This window comes from Myotis daubentonii, chromosome 10 (genome assembly GCF_963259705.1).
Source record: "Myotis daubentonii chromosome 10, mMyoDau2.1, whole genome shotgun sequence".
NCBI lineage: Eukaryota > Metazoa > Chordata > Mammalia > Chiroptera > Vespertilionidae > Myotis > Myotis daubentonii.
The window spans coordinates 34,082,183-34,100,119 of record NC_081849.1 but is presented as its reverse complement, the minus strand read 5'-3'; the positions used below and the strand labels follow the sequence as shown (position 1 = coordinate 34,100,119).

The 17,937-nt window shown below is 44.7% G+C and overlaps 1 pseudogene and 2 gene segments (V, D, J or C); all 3 read right to left on the bottom strand.

The window, feature by feature from the left end:
* Window positions 1-888: 888 nt before the first annotated feature.
* Window positions 889-1,613, bottom strand: LOC132211368 (T cell receptor beta variable 19-like). The segment is given in 2 exon segments: window positions 889-1,229; window positions 1,362-1,613. Coding segments are annotated over 2 exon segments (387 nt in total).
* A 2,097-nt stretch (window positions 1,614-3,710) lies between these two features.
* On the bottom strand, window positions 3,711-11,986 carry LOC132211367 (uncharacterized; annotated as a pseudogene).
* Window positions 11,987-13,349: 1,363 nt separating this feature from the next.
* Window positions 13,350-13,908, bottom strand: LOC132211366 (T cell receptor beta variable 10-1-like). The segment is given in 2 exon segments: window positions 13,350-13,711; window positions 13,834-13,908. Coding segments are annotated over 2 exon segments (411 nt in total).
* Window positions 13,909-17,937: the final 4,029 nt, after the last annotated feature.

Here is a 17,937-nt window from a genome sequence, read left to right as displayed (position 1 = left end):
GGTCATGGTGAATAAAGCTGCTGGGATGGTAAGTTCTTCTCACATCCTTTTCTGTTTCCTCAGAATTCTGAATTATTTCTTGACTTAGTTAATATACAATTACAGATTGGCTTTCTGACTTGTCTAATTTACTACTGATTACTTCCAGGATATTTTTGAATTCAGAAATTATGTTTCTTGTACCTAAGAAACATGATCACTCTTTGATTATATTTTTCTATAATTATTCTTTCTGGTTAATAGATGTGATGGCTTTTCATAACTTGTTACGGAAACATTTAGTGATATTTTAACTTTTTTGACTTTTATGTACTACAACAACTCTTACAGCTTGGTCATGGGAATGGGGATTATTAGGAAACTTTACAGCTAAAGAGTGCTTTTTAGTATCAGGAAAAAGTAAATGATTAAGATACTATAATAGAGTGCACAAATCTTAAGTGAACAGACAAGAGTTTTACAGTGGACACTTTTAAATCAAGTAAGATTTGCCTAGCCGGTGTTGCTCAATTGGTTGAGCACCATCCCATGAACCAAAAGGCCCCTGGTTTGATTCCTGGTCAGGGCACATGCCCCCAGGTTTTGGGTTCAATCACCTGTTGGGGCGCATGCCATAGGCAACCGATTGATGTTTCTCCCTCTCTCTCTCTCTCTCTCTCTCTCTCTCTCTCTCTCTCTCTCTCTCTCTCTTCATGATACAAATAGATAGATGGTAAATAGATGATAGATAGATGTAGTTTTTAAAACCAACCTAGTGGATCACTGAAGTATCGTGCCATTCCACACAGCATGGTGATGGCAGCAGCTGCGTTGAGTGGCTGGTTAAGGTGGAAGAAAGTGGGCAAGGCTGGGTATTGAGCAGCGTGCCACCTGGCAGTGAAGCAGGGCTCACACACGTTTGTGCACAGAGGGGAGGGGGCCGTGCTCCACTGTGTCTATACTGCTGGCACAGAGATACACAGCTGTCTGGCTCTTTCGGGTGGATGTCACGGTGAGGGGAAAGAATGGCTTCTTCTCCCGAGAGGCGCTGTAGCCCTCCGCCAGGTCTCCCTGCTGAACGTCCTTCACGACTGTCGAGAAGTAGATCAGTCTCAGCCCTTGCCCTGGGTCCTGCCGGTACCAGTACATGGAGTCATGATTGAAGTTCTGTTCGCAGTCCAGGGTCACATCTCGTCCTTCCCCTCTGAGCAGGTATTTTGGGGTCTGAGTGACACCACTACGCACTGTGCCTATGGAAGACAGAGGACAGTTCTGGAAACAAAGCTTAAGAGGGTGCCTAGACTGCTGTTACGAGGGAAAGGCTTAGATCTGGAGTGTGGCACCTTCCGGACAGGAATTTGCTCCCTGAACCCCAGACTCACCTGCTCCCAGGAGACAAAGGGCGACGCAGCACAGCATCTGGGCCATGGTGGGAAGGGGCTCTGCTTGGGCTCCAACCACTTGCAGGAAGACAAATGCAAGAAACTTAGCTCTGGGGATCCCTTGGCTCTGTGTGCAGAATTTGCCAGAAGGCTAGAATGGATAGTGGGAAGGGATCCTGGAGATATCCAGGGCGGGCTTTCTAATTTTTCAGATGAGGAGACAGAATGGAGACCTGAATTACTTGCACCCCATCCCCCTTGTGCCTCCCTCTCTAACATTGATGCTACCTGGCCTGAGTGGGCTGGCCCCCAGCAGAGTCTCACAGCGATTGGCTGATTGGCCTGCTGGTGATTCCTTCCTAGCCATGGTAGGGTTTGATCACTACAGCAGCCCTGTTAGCACTGGTCACTCCAGAATGTGGATTTCATCTTTAGCCCCATTGCGGCCATGGATATATTCTGCTCTAGATCCATCCTGCGCTCATGCCAAGACCCCCTTTCATTCGAGAACCTTCTCTCTGGCTGCTTTTACTTTTGTCATTTTTTATTCTCTCAGAAGTTTCCCTGTTTCTCTTCAGGGCCCTAGCTAACTTCCATGTGAGTGCTCCTTGAGTATCTTTTAATGGATTCTTCATTTCTTAGATAAGTGTGCTGCTTTCATTTCTTTCGTTTCTCCCTGTTTTTGACATTTCTGTTCCTAAGTTTTGCACTTCTGGCTTGGGTTGGTTATCTTATCTTCAACGGCTTGCTTGCATATATCTGTTTGGAGTGGAGACTTCAGTTTTTCTTTTGCGGCATGGCTGTTTTTCAGAGGAGGCAGTGGAAGGTGAGTTTTTCCCTCTCTCCTATGGATGTTATGTTCCTTTTGTTCATTTTCATAATGTCAGGGTGTTTACAATATACCCAGCTTAATGGGATCCTTTCCATTGTCCTGGCAAAGTCTGGTCACTTCAGCAAGTTTTGTTTTCATAAGGGGAGGTCCCCTCTTATTTCATGATTCTCTCTTGTTTTGCAGGACTCTAAATTTTCCCTTATTTTTTCTTTTTTTCCCTTCACTCTCCAGTGGCCAGAGGACCTTTCTTCCTTCCCTTTTGACTTTTTTTCTCCCTCAGAAGCTTAATATTCAGCTGATCTTCTCTTAAATCCCATGCCTGGCACTTTAAATGGAGTGAGCTTAGACCCTCCTCTCTCCTGTTCAGCTCAGGTCTGACTCCAGGGTGACTCCTCAAGGTAGTCACTACCCCCTCTCTGTGCCCCTGGCAGAGAGGGAAGGAACACAGTGTGAAATACTTTCAGAAAATCAAAAGGCAGGAAACACAGCCGAGTAACAGGATTTGTACCCTTTCCTGGTGAGGGTGGACTCCTTTGGTACTTATGCACTTGAAATGACTGCATTCATCTGCCTCTTGATTTTCTTAAATTTTTTCACCAAAGCAAATGAAAAGAAACACATACTCTGGATGCCCAACATTTGTTGAGTGATAAGATTTTAAAATATATTCAATGAGATAACAAAGAGTTTAGATAATAGGTTTCTAATGACTCATCTTCTAAAGTCCAGGCAAATGTATTCAACTCTATTTTCACCATCTCTGGGATAGCCTACAGCTGGAGCTTTAAGTCCCAGCATCCCAGCTACCCAGGTGTTAGTCAACAAAACCAGGATGATTCCAGAATTATTCGGTATAAAAGCACAGTCCTTTGAGTAACACACAAACCTGGTTTTATTTTCCCCCTCTTCCTCTCCCTCTCCCTCTCCCTCCCCCTCTCCCTCTCCCTCCCCCTCTCCCACTTCCTCCCCCTCTCCCTCTCCCCGCTCCTCCCTCTCCCTCCCCCTCTCCCTCCCCCTCCCCCTCCCACCTCCTCCCCCTCTCCCTCCCCCTCCCCCTCCCACCTCCTCCCCCTCTCCCTCCCTCTCCCCTCTCCTTCTCTCTCTCCTTTCCTCCCTCTCTCTCTCCCTCTCTCCCGGTTTAAGAAAAACAACAACAACCCTGGAACCATGTTTTCTCATATTGAAAATAAAGACCACATTTCCTTTGCTTGATTATTTTGCTTTTTCACTAAAATTCAATATCTAAATCATGCAATGGAGAACTTGAAATAGAGTATGAAGTAAAGAAAGGAGAACTGTTAGTCAATAAATATTTAATCTGACAAATTATGTCACCTTTTGCGGATGACAGTCTTAGTTCATGAATATGGACTGGGGGGTTCCTTGCTATTTCTACAGCCCTCTTCTATTCCCACCCTCACCCGGAAAAAAATGCCTCACAGGTAATTTGTGCACTAGTCAGACGCCAGGTCCCTTCCTCAGCTGTGGCCTTCTCCCCACCCCCAGCTGGGGCTGTGTCAGGGCGGGGCCTGGCGGAGTTTGTGCCCTGGGAGGATGTGACTCTGAATTGGTGTGGACAAGGAGCTAGCACAGAAATACACTGCGGAGTCGCCCAGCTCTGCCAGCTGGATGTTAAAGAGGCTGGGCCCCTCTTTGGGAAATTCAGCCAAAAAGCGTTTTGTTGGCATTCCTGAGTCGTCCAGGATTTCTCCTCTCCGGAGGTAAATCATAAATTTCAGCCCTTCCTGCAGGAGCTGCCGATACCAGTAGACGTAAATGTGGCCTTTCACTGGGTTGCAACTCAGGTTTGCCTCCTGTCCTCTCCCCAGGACCAGGCGTCTTGGATTCTGGATGACGCTGCTGGCACTCGTGGGACCTCAGAGGAGAAGAGATGGCATGAGACAAAGTCCTGAGGGCAGAGGAAGTTTGTAGCTTACAATGAAGCAACCCCAAGGCGAATGCAAATAGCTTTGAAGTTGCCTGCGTTCATTTAAAAATTCACATGAATTTTGCTTTTTGGTCCATAATGCAATTATTTCTTTTATAGAAATGGCCATACCTTTCAGAAAATCTTTGGACAACATGGAGGTCAGAGCATATTTGAGGCACAGCTAAAGAGCCACTGGCAAAGGCCACTGATGCTGACCCGTTACCCAGAACTCACCTGCCCCCAGGAGCCAGACGACCACCCAGCAGCAGAGTATGGTGCCCATGGCTGAGTTGGGCATGAGGGGAGTCCCTGGGCAGTGAAAAGAAGGGTGCTTCCTGCAGCTGCTCAGGGAGCTAGACCTCACAGCTGCCTCCTATGAGGTGGGTCTTCCTGTGATGTCACCGTTTCTAATGGATCCTATTGTCTCTGGAGGTGATCTTGCACATCAGTTGAATGGGACATCCTTTTGCCTGAACTATACAAACATCCTGGCTTAGTATGTGTTACTATGGGGGCTAATGTGCAGGGAAAGCCAAGGGAGAGGAGTACAGTACCTTCATTATTGGTCCTTAGTTTAGGAATGATTAATTTTTACCGTATCCCTCCCCATTTTTTTCTTACCTTCTGCTTCTTTATTTTCATTTCATTGGCTCATGTTATCTTTCCATTTTCTGTTGCTGAGCAGAAGTAGTGACCAGATGTGATATCCAGATTCACAGGAAAGTGGAGACCAGGGTAACTGGGGGAAAATCAGACTCAGTTTCCTTCTTTCCTCCTTCACCTCAGTCATTTCAAGCATCTTGAGGAACTTTATTTTATGGTTTATAATTTGTTTCTCTCATCTCTTATTATTCTATTTGCATTTTTTTGTTTATCCTCACCTGAGTATATTTTTTTCCATTTATTTTTAAAGAGAGTGGAAGGGAGGGAGAAAAAAAGAGAAACATCAATGTTAGAGAGACATTGATTGGTTGCCTCCCACATGCATCACGACCGGGGCCAGGGATGAACCTGCAACTGAGGTACCTGCCCTTGACCGGGAATCAAACCCAAGACCCTTCGTTTCGTGAGCTGATGCTCTAACCACTGAGAAACACAAGCCGGGCTGCATTTTTAATATAAGTACCTGTTTTAAAGAACAAATATTAGCAAAATTCAAGCTCCCCCTCTCACCTTGTGTCCCTAGATCAGGGGTTCTCAAACTATGGCCCGCGGGCCACATGCAAATACAAATATTGTATTTGTTCCCGTTTTGCTTTTTTACCTCAAAATAAGATATGTGCAGTGTGCATAGGAATTTGTTCAGTTTTTCTTTAAACTATAGTCCAGCCCTCCAACGGTCTGAGGGACAGTGACCTGGCCCCCTGTTTAAAAAGTTTGAGGACCCCTGCCCTAGATACTATTTGTCTTCCTGTTTTATTCTCTTTAATCACGATGGGTTACTGATGTTTGAGGGGTCTTCCTTCCTTCATCTTTCCTACCCTGTGACATTGAATAAACATTATGTGAAAAGAAGGCATAGTGAACAACATAGACTGATGAAAAGGGACAGACCCAAAGACTGAGAAACAGCGATCAGGCTATCAATCCCCAGAAGGAAAGTAGGGGAGGGCGGGGGTAAGGGGAAGAGATCAACTGAAGGACTTGTATACATGTATATAAGCCAAACCAATGGACATGGACAACAGGGGGATGGGAGCATGAGTTTGTGTGTGGGGGGGAGGTTGGGGGTTAATGGGGGGGATGAGGACACATTTGTAATACCTTAACTAATAAAAAAAAAAAGAAGAACTTAACAGGAAAAAATAAATAAATAATTGGAGTCCTTAAAAAAAAAAAAAAAGAAAAGAAAAGAAAAGAAGGCATAGTGAAAAGAAGATTCAAAGAAAAACAAGGCAGCCTATTAGAATTTACAGGCTCTTAAAGGAGATGCAATCTATACATCTAGAACCCACTAGGCTTTGAGTAATAAATAAGATCTGTCAACCTTTAGTGTCCAAGTAATGGCTCAAGGCCTTGCCTTATTAATAGCAGGATCCCAAGGCCTCCCTAAAAAGCTCTCATTATTTTGGGAGGAATTCAGCAGGCTTCCCCAAATATATACGCAATCAAAATGTAGCTGCCAACATCGCTTGGAGGCAGCACAGTTATCTCTCTTGGAAATACTCTAAATTCTCATGAATGCTTTTTTAGAACAATATATTTTTATTGGTTTCAGAGAGGAAGGGAGAGAGAGATAGAAACATCAATGATGAGAGAGCATCATTTGCCTCTTGCACATAACACACTGGGGATCAAGCCCGCAACCTGGGCAATTGAACTATGACCCCCTAGTTTATAGGTCGACATTCAATCACTGAGTCAAGCCAGCTGGGCTGCTCACGAATGCTTTTGATGGAAACGCCATCACTGGACTCCCATGCCTGTCTCAAGGGACGTTTCCTTGGTGCTGTTAGAACCACTAATGCTCAGGCTGCCAGGGCAGTGCTGGAGTTTACAGAGATGTGGGGACATGAGTTGTCTCCTCCTCATCTCTGAGGTGATGTTGTTACTTAGGCCCCAAAGCAACCCTTCTTATCAGCAGAATCTAGCCAAGCAACTTGTGAATAGTTCCATCAGTTTCTGACTGGTTACCAGTCAAAGGGGTTAGATAAGGACAGATGCCTTACCACGAGATTTTACTCTCCACTCCTCGTTATTGCATGTTCCAAAGCAAACCTCTCTCTGTCTTAGCTAGATCAAACATTGTGATGAGTATGCAACAGATGCAGGCAGCAAAGCATTGTGTTGGAATCTACAATGGTCATATACATTATTGTCCACACTGGGGCCCTTTAATATGTGAAAGAGGGTGCTATTCATAATGATGCCAGGACAGCAGGCCTGAACCAGGAGGGCCATGGTGAAGCCTTTGATCGCCTTACAAAGATGACTTTCTGACACGCTCCTTTCCTGCCATCTGGTGGCAGTGGGGGAGATTGCAATGAATGAATATGTACCATTTTCAACAGGAATGATGTATAATGTCTCTCCTAACGAGATGTTCTCTGGATCCGTGTAATCTACATGTCCAATATGCTCAGTTATTGCCAGATGGTTGTGGCATGCCTTCCACAGCAATTCCTGATGGTCACGCGGGAAAAACAGAGCTCTATCCTGAGAATAGTCATGTCGGACCTTAGAGACCAAATAGTGCAAGTCTCATATTTTAAAAAGGAGAAACACCAAGTCCCAGAGAGCTGAGAGCACTTGTCTTACAGCTAAAAAAATAAAATAAAATAAGAATTCAGAGTTGATTAGGAATAAGGTTTCCTGACTTTGATTCCAGTGTCTGTGGCCCTGAAGCAGCTGAGTGTTTGAATTTATGAAATAAAAGTCCATGCTCCTTGGGCAACTGTGCAAGGATCTGAGGTTTGAATTTCCTGGAATAATCCTGGAGTGAGGGTCATTTACCAGTGTTTTTTCTTTCTTCCCCTTCCCCTTCCCTTTGAGAGGTTTGTGGTATCTGCACTCCCACAGTTATTGCCATTTAGTCACTGCCCTGAGAGCGTGGCAGTCTTGTGAGGAGGCACCCCTGTGGGAAAAGGATGTAACACACCTGCCGTAGTCAGCATTCTGTTGTTCCACAGAAAAGTCAGCGCATCTGTGGGGTACATCGATGGGGTGAGACTGCAGGGGTGATGTGTTTGAGATTAAATCAGTAGGAAATTCTCAGTGTTTTGGTCATGTCAACCTCAGATATCTGGTCTCCGTTCTTGAACATTTTTTATTAGGAGGCTGTATTGATAAACTTGGAACCCACAGACTGCCTGATTCTGCATTATTCTGTAGGAATTTGAGAAGCCCAGAAGCATGCCCACCACAATCATTGAAGGGACAAGTAACCATCTTGCTCTCTGCTGGTAGCAGCCAGAGATGCCTCAGTCAACCTGGTTCTTCCTTCTGAGGCAAGAAGATGAGGAAGGGATCTTTTCAAGTGTCTTCCTGGAGTTTGGGAAGAGGAAGAAGCTGGCCATCAAGTTTGAGCCCCAGAGAGGACTGACTCAGCCTCCCTGTGCCAGCACCACTGAGGCACAGAGATACAGAGCTGAGCCTCCCAGCTCTGTGGCCTGGACCTTCAGGGTGTGCAATAGCGTCCATTTTGTCTTTCAATTGAGAATCATTCCTTGGGCATCCCAGTGTTTTGCTATTGGGAGGAAATCAGACATTTCATTTCCTGCCTGAGATTTTGTCGATACCAGTCAACAAATATGTAACTAGAAATTGGGTCACATCTCAGAATCACCCCCTGTCCCATCTTTGTGATGTTGTAGCTGGGAGTCTGGCTGCTTCAGGGTTGGAGAAGAGAGAAGCCACAGAGAGTGAAGGGTAGCCCAAGGAAAACATCTTCTACCCAAATTCCCATGCACTCCCCAGCTCTCCCACCCCCAGGAGACAGAGGGTCACCCAGCAGAGAAGCCTGGTGTCCATGGCAAGATCAGCAGGGGATGAGGCTTTCCCAGCAACGGGTTCTGATGCAGAGCAGCAAAGAGTTTCCCTTGGCCCCACAGGGTGGGATCTGGCCATGACATCATAGTCCCTGGCAAAGCCCACAGCCTCCGAGCACCTTCTGCAGGAGAGGAAGAATCCTTGGTCCAAATGTGTGTTTATTTTGATGCATGGGTGATGTCAACTGGCTCCAACTCATGCCAAGGTTCTCAGGGAAGTTTAAGTTTAAGGAAAGCATAAGAGGACGTGGGAAAGGGAAAAATAATAAGTAGAAAGAGAAAGAGCAAGAAGAAAATGGTTGAACACTACACTAGGATTGAAATTTATCAATGTCATAAAGTTCTCTTGGCAGAATTCTCAAATGTTAGCATGAACAAAAATCACCAGGGGTGTGGCAAAATTACATCTACTCCGATAGCCCACCCCCAGAAGGTTAGACTCTGAAAGCTGACCCAGTCCCAGAGTCTACCTGTTTAACCTACACCTCAGGTGATACTGAGGCTTGTTGCCTCAGACCACACTTAAACATTTTTTGAGTAGAGACTTTTAATAAGCCACACTAACAAAAAAGGCCACTTAGTGTATTGAACTGGAATGTTACAATTTAAGGAGAACATGAGAAAACTTTCTGAGAAAGGAAATATTTAATAGATAGATTTAGGTTCTGGAAACTGCATTTTAAAAAAAGAATAGATGGCCCTGGCCGTATGGTTCAGTTGGTTGGGCATCATCCCATGCACCAAAAGGTGACAGATTATTGGTTTGATTTCCAGTCAGAACACATGCCTGAGTTGTGGGCTCGATCCCCAGTAGAGGGTGTACAGAAGACAGCTGATCAATGTTATGCTCTCAAGTTGATGTTTCTCTTTCTCTCCCTTCCTCTCTGTTTAAAATTCAATAAAATGTATTTTTTAAAAGAATCGATAGCCCTGGTGGGTGTAGCTCAGTTGGATGGAGCGTCATCATTGTCTCATACACCAAAAAGTGGCAGGTTCAATTCCTGGTCAAGGCACATGCCTAGATTGTGGGTTCCAACCTGCTTGGGGTGTGTTTGGGAGGCAATCGATTGATGTTTCTCTCTCTCTCTCTCTCTCTCTCTCTCTCTCTCTCTCTCTCTCTCCTGCCTTCCTCCCTCTAAAATCAATAAAAAATAAATAAATAAAATAAAAGAATAGAGGAAAACATGAAAACTAATTGAAAACAATTTGAATAAAGCTGAGAGAAGAGACATTTCAGCAGAGATGCAAAAGTAAGTCTTTGGTCTAGTAAATATATAATATTTTTTAAAATCCTCACCCAAGGACATGCTAAAAGAGAGGAAGGATGGGGGTAGAGAAACATTGGCTGCCTTCTGCATGAACCCTGACTGGGGATCGAACCCACATTCCAGGGAGATGCCCTGACCGGGAATTAAACCTGCCACCTTTTGGTGTATGGGACGATGCTTAACCAACCAAGCCACTCGACTGGGCATAAGTATATGATTTTACTCTTTAGGAGGATAGTTTCACACGAATGGAAATAGTCCAAGAAAAAGCCATTCAAAGGAGTGACTCCTCTGTGAGGAAAGCAGCGTGGGTGTCACCAAGACTGGATTTGGAGAGGAACAAAAATGGACACTGAGAAGCACTCACTCTTGAGCCCTGAAAAGAGACTTAAAACAAGAAGCCATAACACTAGATAGACCATAAAGGTGAGAGCTTCTATTTCAAGGGGTCAGAATGAAAAGAAGTGAATTTGGACTTCTGGGAGTAGGACAGCTAGGTTTAGCTTATATTGAAATAAGAACAGATGGGACTAGAAAGAGTATATAAACAACTCTAAAACATAGTAGTGGGTGATATAGCAATGACAAGTTTGTAAACAGAATGGAGCATCAAATTTTAGCAGAGGTACTTTGAACTCTGTAACTGCTCTATGTAATGGAATCACCTCCCTAAGTGGGGTTAACGCCAGAATGCCTCCTTGCTGGTGAATGCATTTTCCTCATTACAATTTGGATCACATCCCTGAGGGTTTTTCCTTTGTCTGCATCAACTTTCGATAGGTATTTTGTCACTGAGAACAGATTAGTCTGCCACTTCCCTCGGCTCCATAGACACCAATTAGTGACTTTGTAGAGTCTAAAATTGTCATACTTAAAACTGACATGTTTTTTGCATTACCCGGATTTAACTCCTTAAAAAGAAATTCACCAGAGTCTCTATTTGGTCTGACATTATTCTAAAAACTGAGGATTTACTAGTAATTGCCACTCTAATTCCTTCTTTTTTCCTAGGTTCTCTGTGTCCTGCAAATGTATTAATCATCCTTCATTCCCCACTTGTGATGGGTACCCATTGGGTGTCCTGGCCCCTAGTTAGGGAATGCCTCTCTTTGAAACCCTTGATCCATAAGGTCAAAGTGGCAGGTCACAAGCTGCTATGTTGTTCAAAATAACCCACCCTCTTGGCTAAAAGTGAGTTTTCCAAGAGTATGTTCTTCAGTAAACAGGATCTTTTTTGTTTTGTTTTGTTTTCTAGATTTCTAATCTAGCATGAAAGAAAGTCATGTTGGTCCTTCTCAATGTGGCTGAAGGGCTGACGTCTGAATCTATGATCTTCTACCCACTAGGAGATCTAAGAAAGGGAGAAGACTATTAATAACAAGGAAGAGTATGGGGCCAACAGGGTGGGAAAGCAAGTGTGTTGTCAAATTAGCCTTGTGATGATTCTAGGACTTCCTTCCAGTTTGTTCTCGAGAAATTTCTATGTTCTCGTTTTGGTTCCATGAGATACACATTTAGCCTTGCAACAAATTCCCCTTTGGCATAAGCTGGCTCTAGTTAGCTTTTGTTATTTCCTTTCAACCTAGTATACCACCAGCTTCCTGAGCTGGGCTCAGCATGAGTTTGTGCACTAAGGTTCGCTAATATTTAACACTGTGTGTTCACTGCTGGCACACAGATACATGGCTGAGTCCTGCAGCTCTGTACCGTGGATCTCCAGGATACAGGCTGAGTTCTGGGGACACTCAGCTGAAAATCTCTCCTTGGGCATCTCTGCTTCAAGGACGTTTTTGTACTGAAAGGAAACCAAGAACTTGAACTCTTTCTTCAGGATCTGTGGATACCAGAAAACATAATGGTGCCCCTTTTGGGGGACACAATACATTTTCACATTCTGTCCTTTCCCTTCGATCAGGTGTCCTGCAGTCTGGGTGACTTCTGCGACAACGGAGCCTGTGAAGAAAGCAGACAGAAATTGGAGACTTAGCCCGTGAGCAACTCTGATGACGTGGACGGAGGCTTAGAACAGGGAGCTGACAATTTCAGAACAGGGACTGACCTACACCCAGGAGACAGAGGACCATGGAGCAGATGGCCGTGGTGCGCATGGCAGAATGAGGACACGAACAGAGAGTCAGGTGTCTGCCTCTTAGGCTTTCTTGTCCCCCGTAAGCAGCTACTCTGTGACGTGATCACTTCATAGAACCTAATAGTCTTTCTATGAAGATGTGACCGCCCCCCCACCCACCCTAGCACCCACTCAGAGAGAGCAGGGAATCACTCTCAGAGAAGTGGGCCACTATCCCTGCCCTTCACTCTGGAGATGGGGTGCAGAGTTCTGTCCGTGGAGAGAGGCAGGCCACAGGCGTGCTTGACTTGGACTTAAGGACCTGGCAGGCCTTACTGACCTTTTCTTACAATTATACTGCAACCTATGTCCTCCTCTTCTTCCTTCATTGCTCCATTCTTTTCTTTTTTTATTTTTAATTATGTTTTAATTAATTTCAGAGAAGAAAGGAGACGGAGAGAGAGATAGAAACATCAGTGATGAGAGAGAATCTTTGATCGGCTACCTCCTGCATGCCCCCTACTGGGGATCCAGCCCACAATTGGGGCCATGCCCTGACCAGGAATTGAATCATAACTTCCTGGTTCATAGGTCAGTGCTCTATCACTGAGCCACACCAGCCAGGCCTTGTTTTTTTCCCTCCCTTTCTCCTTCCCTCTCTCCTCATGAGGGTCAGATTTGCATCTTGGTCTGATGGTTCTCTCAGCCTCCTCAGCTTCCTTCCCATTTTCTCTCATAGGCATTTTCTAACCCAGGCTTGGCATCTAATTCTTGGAGGACCTTACTTAATGCATATAGAGCAAACTCTAGTAATTTTAATGTATCTGTAATTTTAATATATCTTACAAGGCCCCACATGTAGCTTTTGATATGAGTCCTATCTGTGCCACTTAAATAGTCATAGATTTACATCAGGCAAAATAGTTAGACGTGTTATGAATAATGCATGCCCCAGGCAATACATGTCTCTCAATCTGGAACAAGTTCTCAGCAGTTCTAATTCTCCTTACTTGATAAGAAACCTGTGAGATGGTCTGGACATGCCTATGAGGGCACATTCTTCTCCTTAGGGAGAGGATTCACGGGAGGGGTCTACTTTCTGCCTGGGCCTGCCCTTTAACATATTGCTAAGTCCCCAACTTAGATTAAAAAACAACAAGAATAACAATGTCACTATTTTTCTACTGAAGAGAACAGAATGGGTGATTAAAGTGATTCTGGGAAAACACCACAAACTGAATGTCAGGTGAGGATAACCACCTTTCCACTCTTGGTTTAACTGTCAATGGTTTTTGTAGGTTTAGGCCCAACTTCCAACTGCAAAGGAGATAATGACAGCCATAAACCCACTTCCTATTGCTGCTGTGTGTGTGTGTGTGTGTGTGTGTGTGGCGGGAGGGTGTCTAGAGAGGGCTCTTGGATTTGGAAACAGGTTTATGAGCAGAGAGGAGGTGACGCTCTAGCTCTGTGTACTTGCTGCTGGCACAGAGATACACTGCGGAGTCCCGAAAGCCCGGTGAGCGGATATCCAGAGAACAGAAGGAAGTATTAGGCCGGCTGGGTTGGAAGTTGTCCGAGGTGTCTGTTTCATTGTTAAATTGCTGATCATAGTAGTAGAACAGCAGCTTTGGGGCTCGGTTCAGCTTCTGTTGGTACCAGTACATGACATCATGATTTAGGTCCTGAGAGCAACTCAGGGTCACTGGTTTTCCCATCCTGGTAACCTGGTATCTTGGGTTCTGGGTGACCATGGCACCCATGTAACCTGCAGAAAAAGAAGAAACATTTAGAGACAAGAGGGAAACTCATGTTGCTGCCATAAAAGAAAGGCACAAAACTGAGGACATCATAGCTTTAATAAAAGCTGTGCTTCTGACCAGGACTCACCTACTCCAAGGAGACAAAGGGCCACACAGTGGAGAAGCCTGGGACCCATGGCAGGGCCAGAACAGGAATGGGGCATCTGTCTGTTCCACACTCTGATCTCTGGGTTGAGAGGTGGGAGCTCTGAGAGTCCATGGTCTCTGATAGGTCGGTCTACCTGTGATGGCAGTGCTGATGTTGACATCACCAAAAAGGGTCCCTTCTTGTGATATTATGCACAGCTTCCTACTTGGCAAGGGCCTGGGCTTGGCTGGGTCAGGTATGAGGCAAATGTGATGTTTTCTTATCTGTCCTGCTTCCAAAATCTGCCCCATGTTCATCCGTCTCCATCTCATTCCTCCTTACTTACATCCTAAAAGCAGTTCAGAGGTTCCTCAACACATGAATAGCTTTTGCTCCAGTCTAGCTGATAAACCTATTGAGATAATGTCTTTATTATCCACGTCATTGATGAATGAAAGATATCTGCCAACCAGCCCCACCTTAATGTAGAAATCAAGCTCTGGAATTCCTCTATCTTTATCCATTTTTCAGAGCATATCAAGGAAATCCTCTACAACTTTTGGCTATGGTGACACCATAATGCCTCCTTGTGGCCAGTAGAAAAGTTTCTAGAATAGCCTTCCTGCATTGGCCAAAGTTCTGAGCAATCAGGTGAGACATAAGAGGGTTTAAACATTTTTTACTGAGGTGACATTGTTCTGCTCCTACTAGATCCATATCCCTCAGACCAAGCAGAACACCAGGGTACTGCCAAGCCTCATAAAAATAGCACAGCCCTATTTTGACAACTGGAATTGACCTCTTAAATTTTGGCTGACACATATTTACATATCATGCTAACCCATGTTTTCTTTCATTAAAAAATCAGACCCCATGGAGAAAGGAAAATTAGCTTTAATCTGTAGTCAGTGACCTGGCTATTCCACTCAAATCTGAGATTTTAAAAAAGTATTTGGAAATGGATTTGTGCTGGACAAATGTAACCTAAACTTAACGCCATTGCCAGCACTATTAGGGAGCAGCCTAAAAACCAGCAATAAATGAGATTTGATTCACTATTTTTATTTCACTAGGGAGACATTTAAATTATGATAAGCAGGAATATGACAATATGGCCACAGAGTCACAATTTCTTTCAGATCAGAACAGCGAGTTGGACAAGAATTACACCAGGGTAACACATACACACTTAAGAAACAGAAATGATAGTCTGAGGTCTGTGTGAGGAGCCCCAGACATGCCTCAGATCACAAATGTATCACAAATATTCTTGTATTTCAAGACTTAATTCTGGTTCTTCCTCTCCTCTCCTCTGCTCAGGGGAAGACTTCTGCTGAGGGTGGGGAGAGGTTGCGGTTTTGCACAGGAAGGGCCTGACCCTGAAGCACTGGGTTGAGGCTGCTGGCACAGAAATAAACTCCAGAGCCCTCTGGCCATGCAGGCTGGACCTTCAGGGTGGAAAATGTCCCTTTGGTCCTCTCCACTGAGAACCGACCGGCAGGCATCCCTGATTTGTCCTGTACATACTCTCGCAGGACGGGGACCAGAAATGTCATTGCTTTCCCTATGGCATGTTGGTACCATAAGAGTCTCATGTCCAGAAATTGGGTCGCATCTCAGAGTCACAGCTTGTTCCTTCCCTATAACCCTGTGGCTGGGAAACTGAGTGACTCCAGCCGATGTGTGTCCTGTGGGAAAAGACAGCAACATAGAACACATGACAAGAGTGGACTGGGCAAAGGCAAAGTGGAGATATTCAAACGTGCAAGGACTTACTTGCTCCCAGGAGACAAAGGGACACTAAACTGAGAAGCCTGCACACCATGGCAGGATCCAAATAAAAGTAAGAACTTTTCCCGATGACAGAACTTGTAAGTATGAGCAAAAATGAGAGCAAATCTGTGTCCCCTTGGCGCCATAAGGTGTGTCCTGGCAATGACATCACCATACCAGCCAATGCCTATTGTCTCAGGAGCGCCCTCTAGGGAAGAAGAAGCATAGAAGGAAGAGCAAAGTTTCTCTGAACAAGTTTATCCTTTGAGGGTGATGAAAAACCAATGCCAATAAGTTGCCAACAACCTTGACCTGTTTCTACATTTAAATAGGTATCTTCTCATATGTTCACAAAAAAAGTTGACCAAAGTAAAGAATGCAACTTACTTTCCTGGTTCTGGTGGCCGGGTCAATAATTTTTATGCTTTTAGAACAAAATGTAAGGCCTTGAAATGTGTCTGAAACGTAACAGATGCCCTATACATGTTTTTGTTTAATTATGTGAATTAATTAAGGTGTACCTTGGATGCTATCTTGATGAACCAGGTGGCTTTCTAGGACAGGTGACGTGGTGTTCAGACAGCAGTGGCCAGTGATGGCTTGCATTGAACAGGCAGACTTCCAGTTAGATAAGGGATAGAAAGAATTCAAATATTTAGGAAGAGTTAAAACACATCCAAAGAAAAGTGTACCTGGATCTACCAAGTTTCTATTCTTCTAGTTATTTGCATGTGTGTTTTGGAAATGAAAAAAGTGAAATGTTACATGCAAGTTGAAATTACTGGTATTAAAAGTGAATGTCTAGGAATGTAAAATGGCACAGTCATGCTGGAAAATAATTGGGTAGTTTCCTTAAAAAATAAGAATATATTCAATGACTTAGAATTGTCAGATCTCAGAGGGGAGGGAGGTGGGGAGGACTGAAAAAAGATCAACCAAAAAACATATATGCATAGCCATGGATACAGACAATAATGTGACGAATGCCTGGGGTGCAGGGGTAGGAGGGGGCTGGGTAGAGGGAGGCAGAGGTGGGGGGGGGAAAGGAGATATCTGTAATACTGTCAACAATAAAAAAAATTACTTAGAACTGCTTGCACACTTAGTGCCAATGTCAATTTCCTGGTCTTAATATTTTAGTATTAGAGGCCCAATGCATGAAATCATGCAGGGGGGTGGGGGTGGGGGTGTTGTTCCTCAGCCTGGCATGCACCCTCTCTTAATCTGGGACCCCTCACTCCAAACCATCCACCTGCTCGCTCTTTACTGCTTGGCTCACAGCTCCTTAGTGCTGCTGTGGAGGCTCACCAGCCATGAACCAGGCTTCTGGCTGAGCAGCACTCCAGCTGTGGGAGCGCACTGACCACCAGGGGGCAGCTCCTGCATTGAGTGTCTGCCCCTGGTAGTCAATGCACATCATAGTGATTGGTCATTCTGTTGTTCAGCCAAAATGGTAGCTGAGCTTTTATTATGTAGATAATTATGGAGATGCAACCATTGGTGGAAACTGGATGAAGGGTATACTGGATTCCTTTGTTTACTTAGCAACTTCCTATGAATCTGCAACTATTTTCAAATAATAAGTTTTTCAAAAAGAAGACCTCTGAAAATGTGGGGGGGGAAGGTGTTTTGTTACAAATAGGAGCACATTTATGGAAAAGTTACCATGAGAGGGGTTTAGAAGAAATTGGAAAGGTCTGAGCAGATCTGAGGATATAGCCATGGTACCATTTAACCATTCTGATAATGAAGGAAAAGGCACAACCACTAATCATGAACTGAGATAATCCAGCCTAGATAATGGCCCTTTCACACAGTTCTTGTCTTCCATAGGGAGAGGAAGAACACCAAAGCCAGGCCCGTGCTCTGACACAGTTGAGTCTGGAAAGACCGCTGAGGATGGCTGAGAAGGGGTGAGAAGGGGAAGCAGGAGGGTTTCTGCACTGGGAGGAGATGACTCTGCAGCGCTGTGGCTAAGCTGCTGGCACAGAGGCACACGGCTGAGTCCCCGGCTTCTGTGGGCTGGATCTTCAGAGTGGAGAATGATCCATTAGGCATCTTAGCTGAGAATCGATCCTTGGACATCCCTGTCTCATCAATAGGAGCTTGATTAAGGAAATAAGTTAGAAACTTCAGTCCCTGTAGTGAGGTCTGTCTGTACCAGTAAAGGCTGTCATGGCCAGAAATTGGTTTACAGCTCAGGATTACTTCTTGTCCAATCTTTGTCACCTTGTGGCTGGGTGTCTGGGTGACTCCAGCATCTAAGAGCCCTGAGGAAGTGGACAGAGTTTGGGAACAAGATAAGGAACATAAAAGGAATCAGAATTGGGA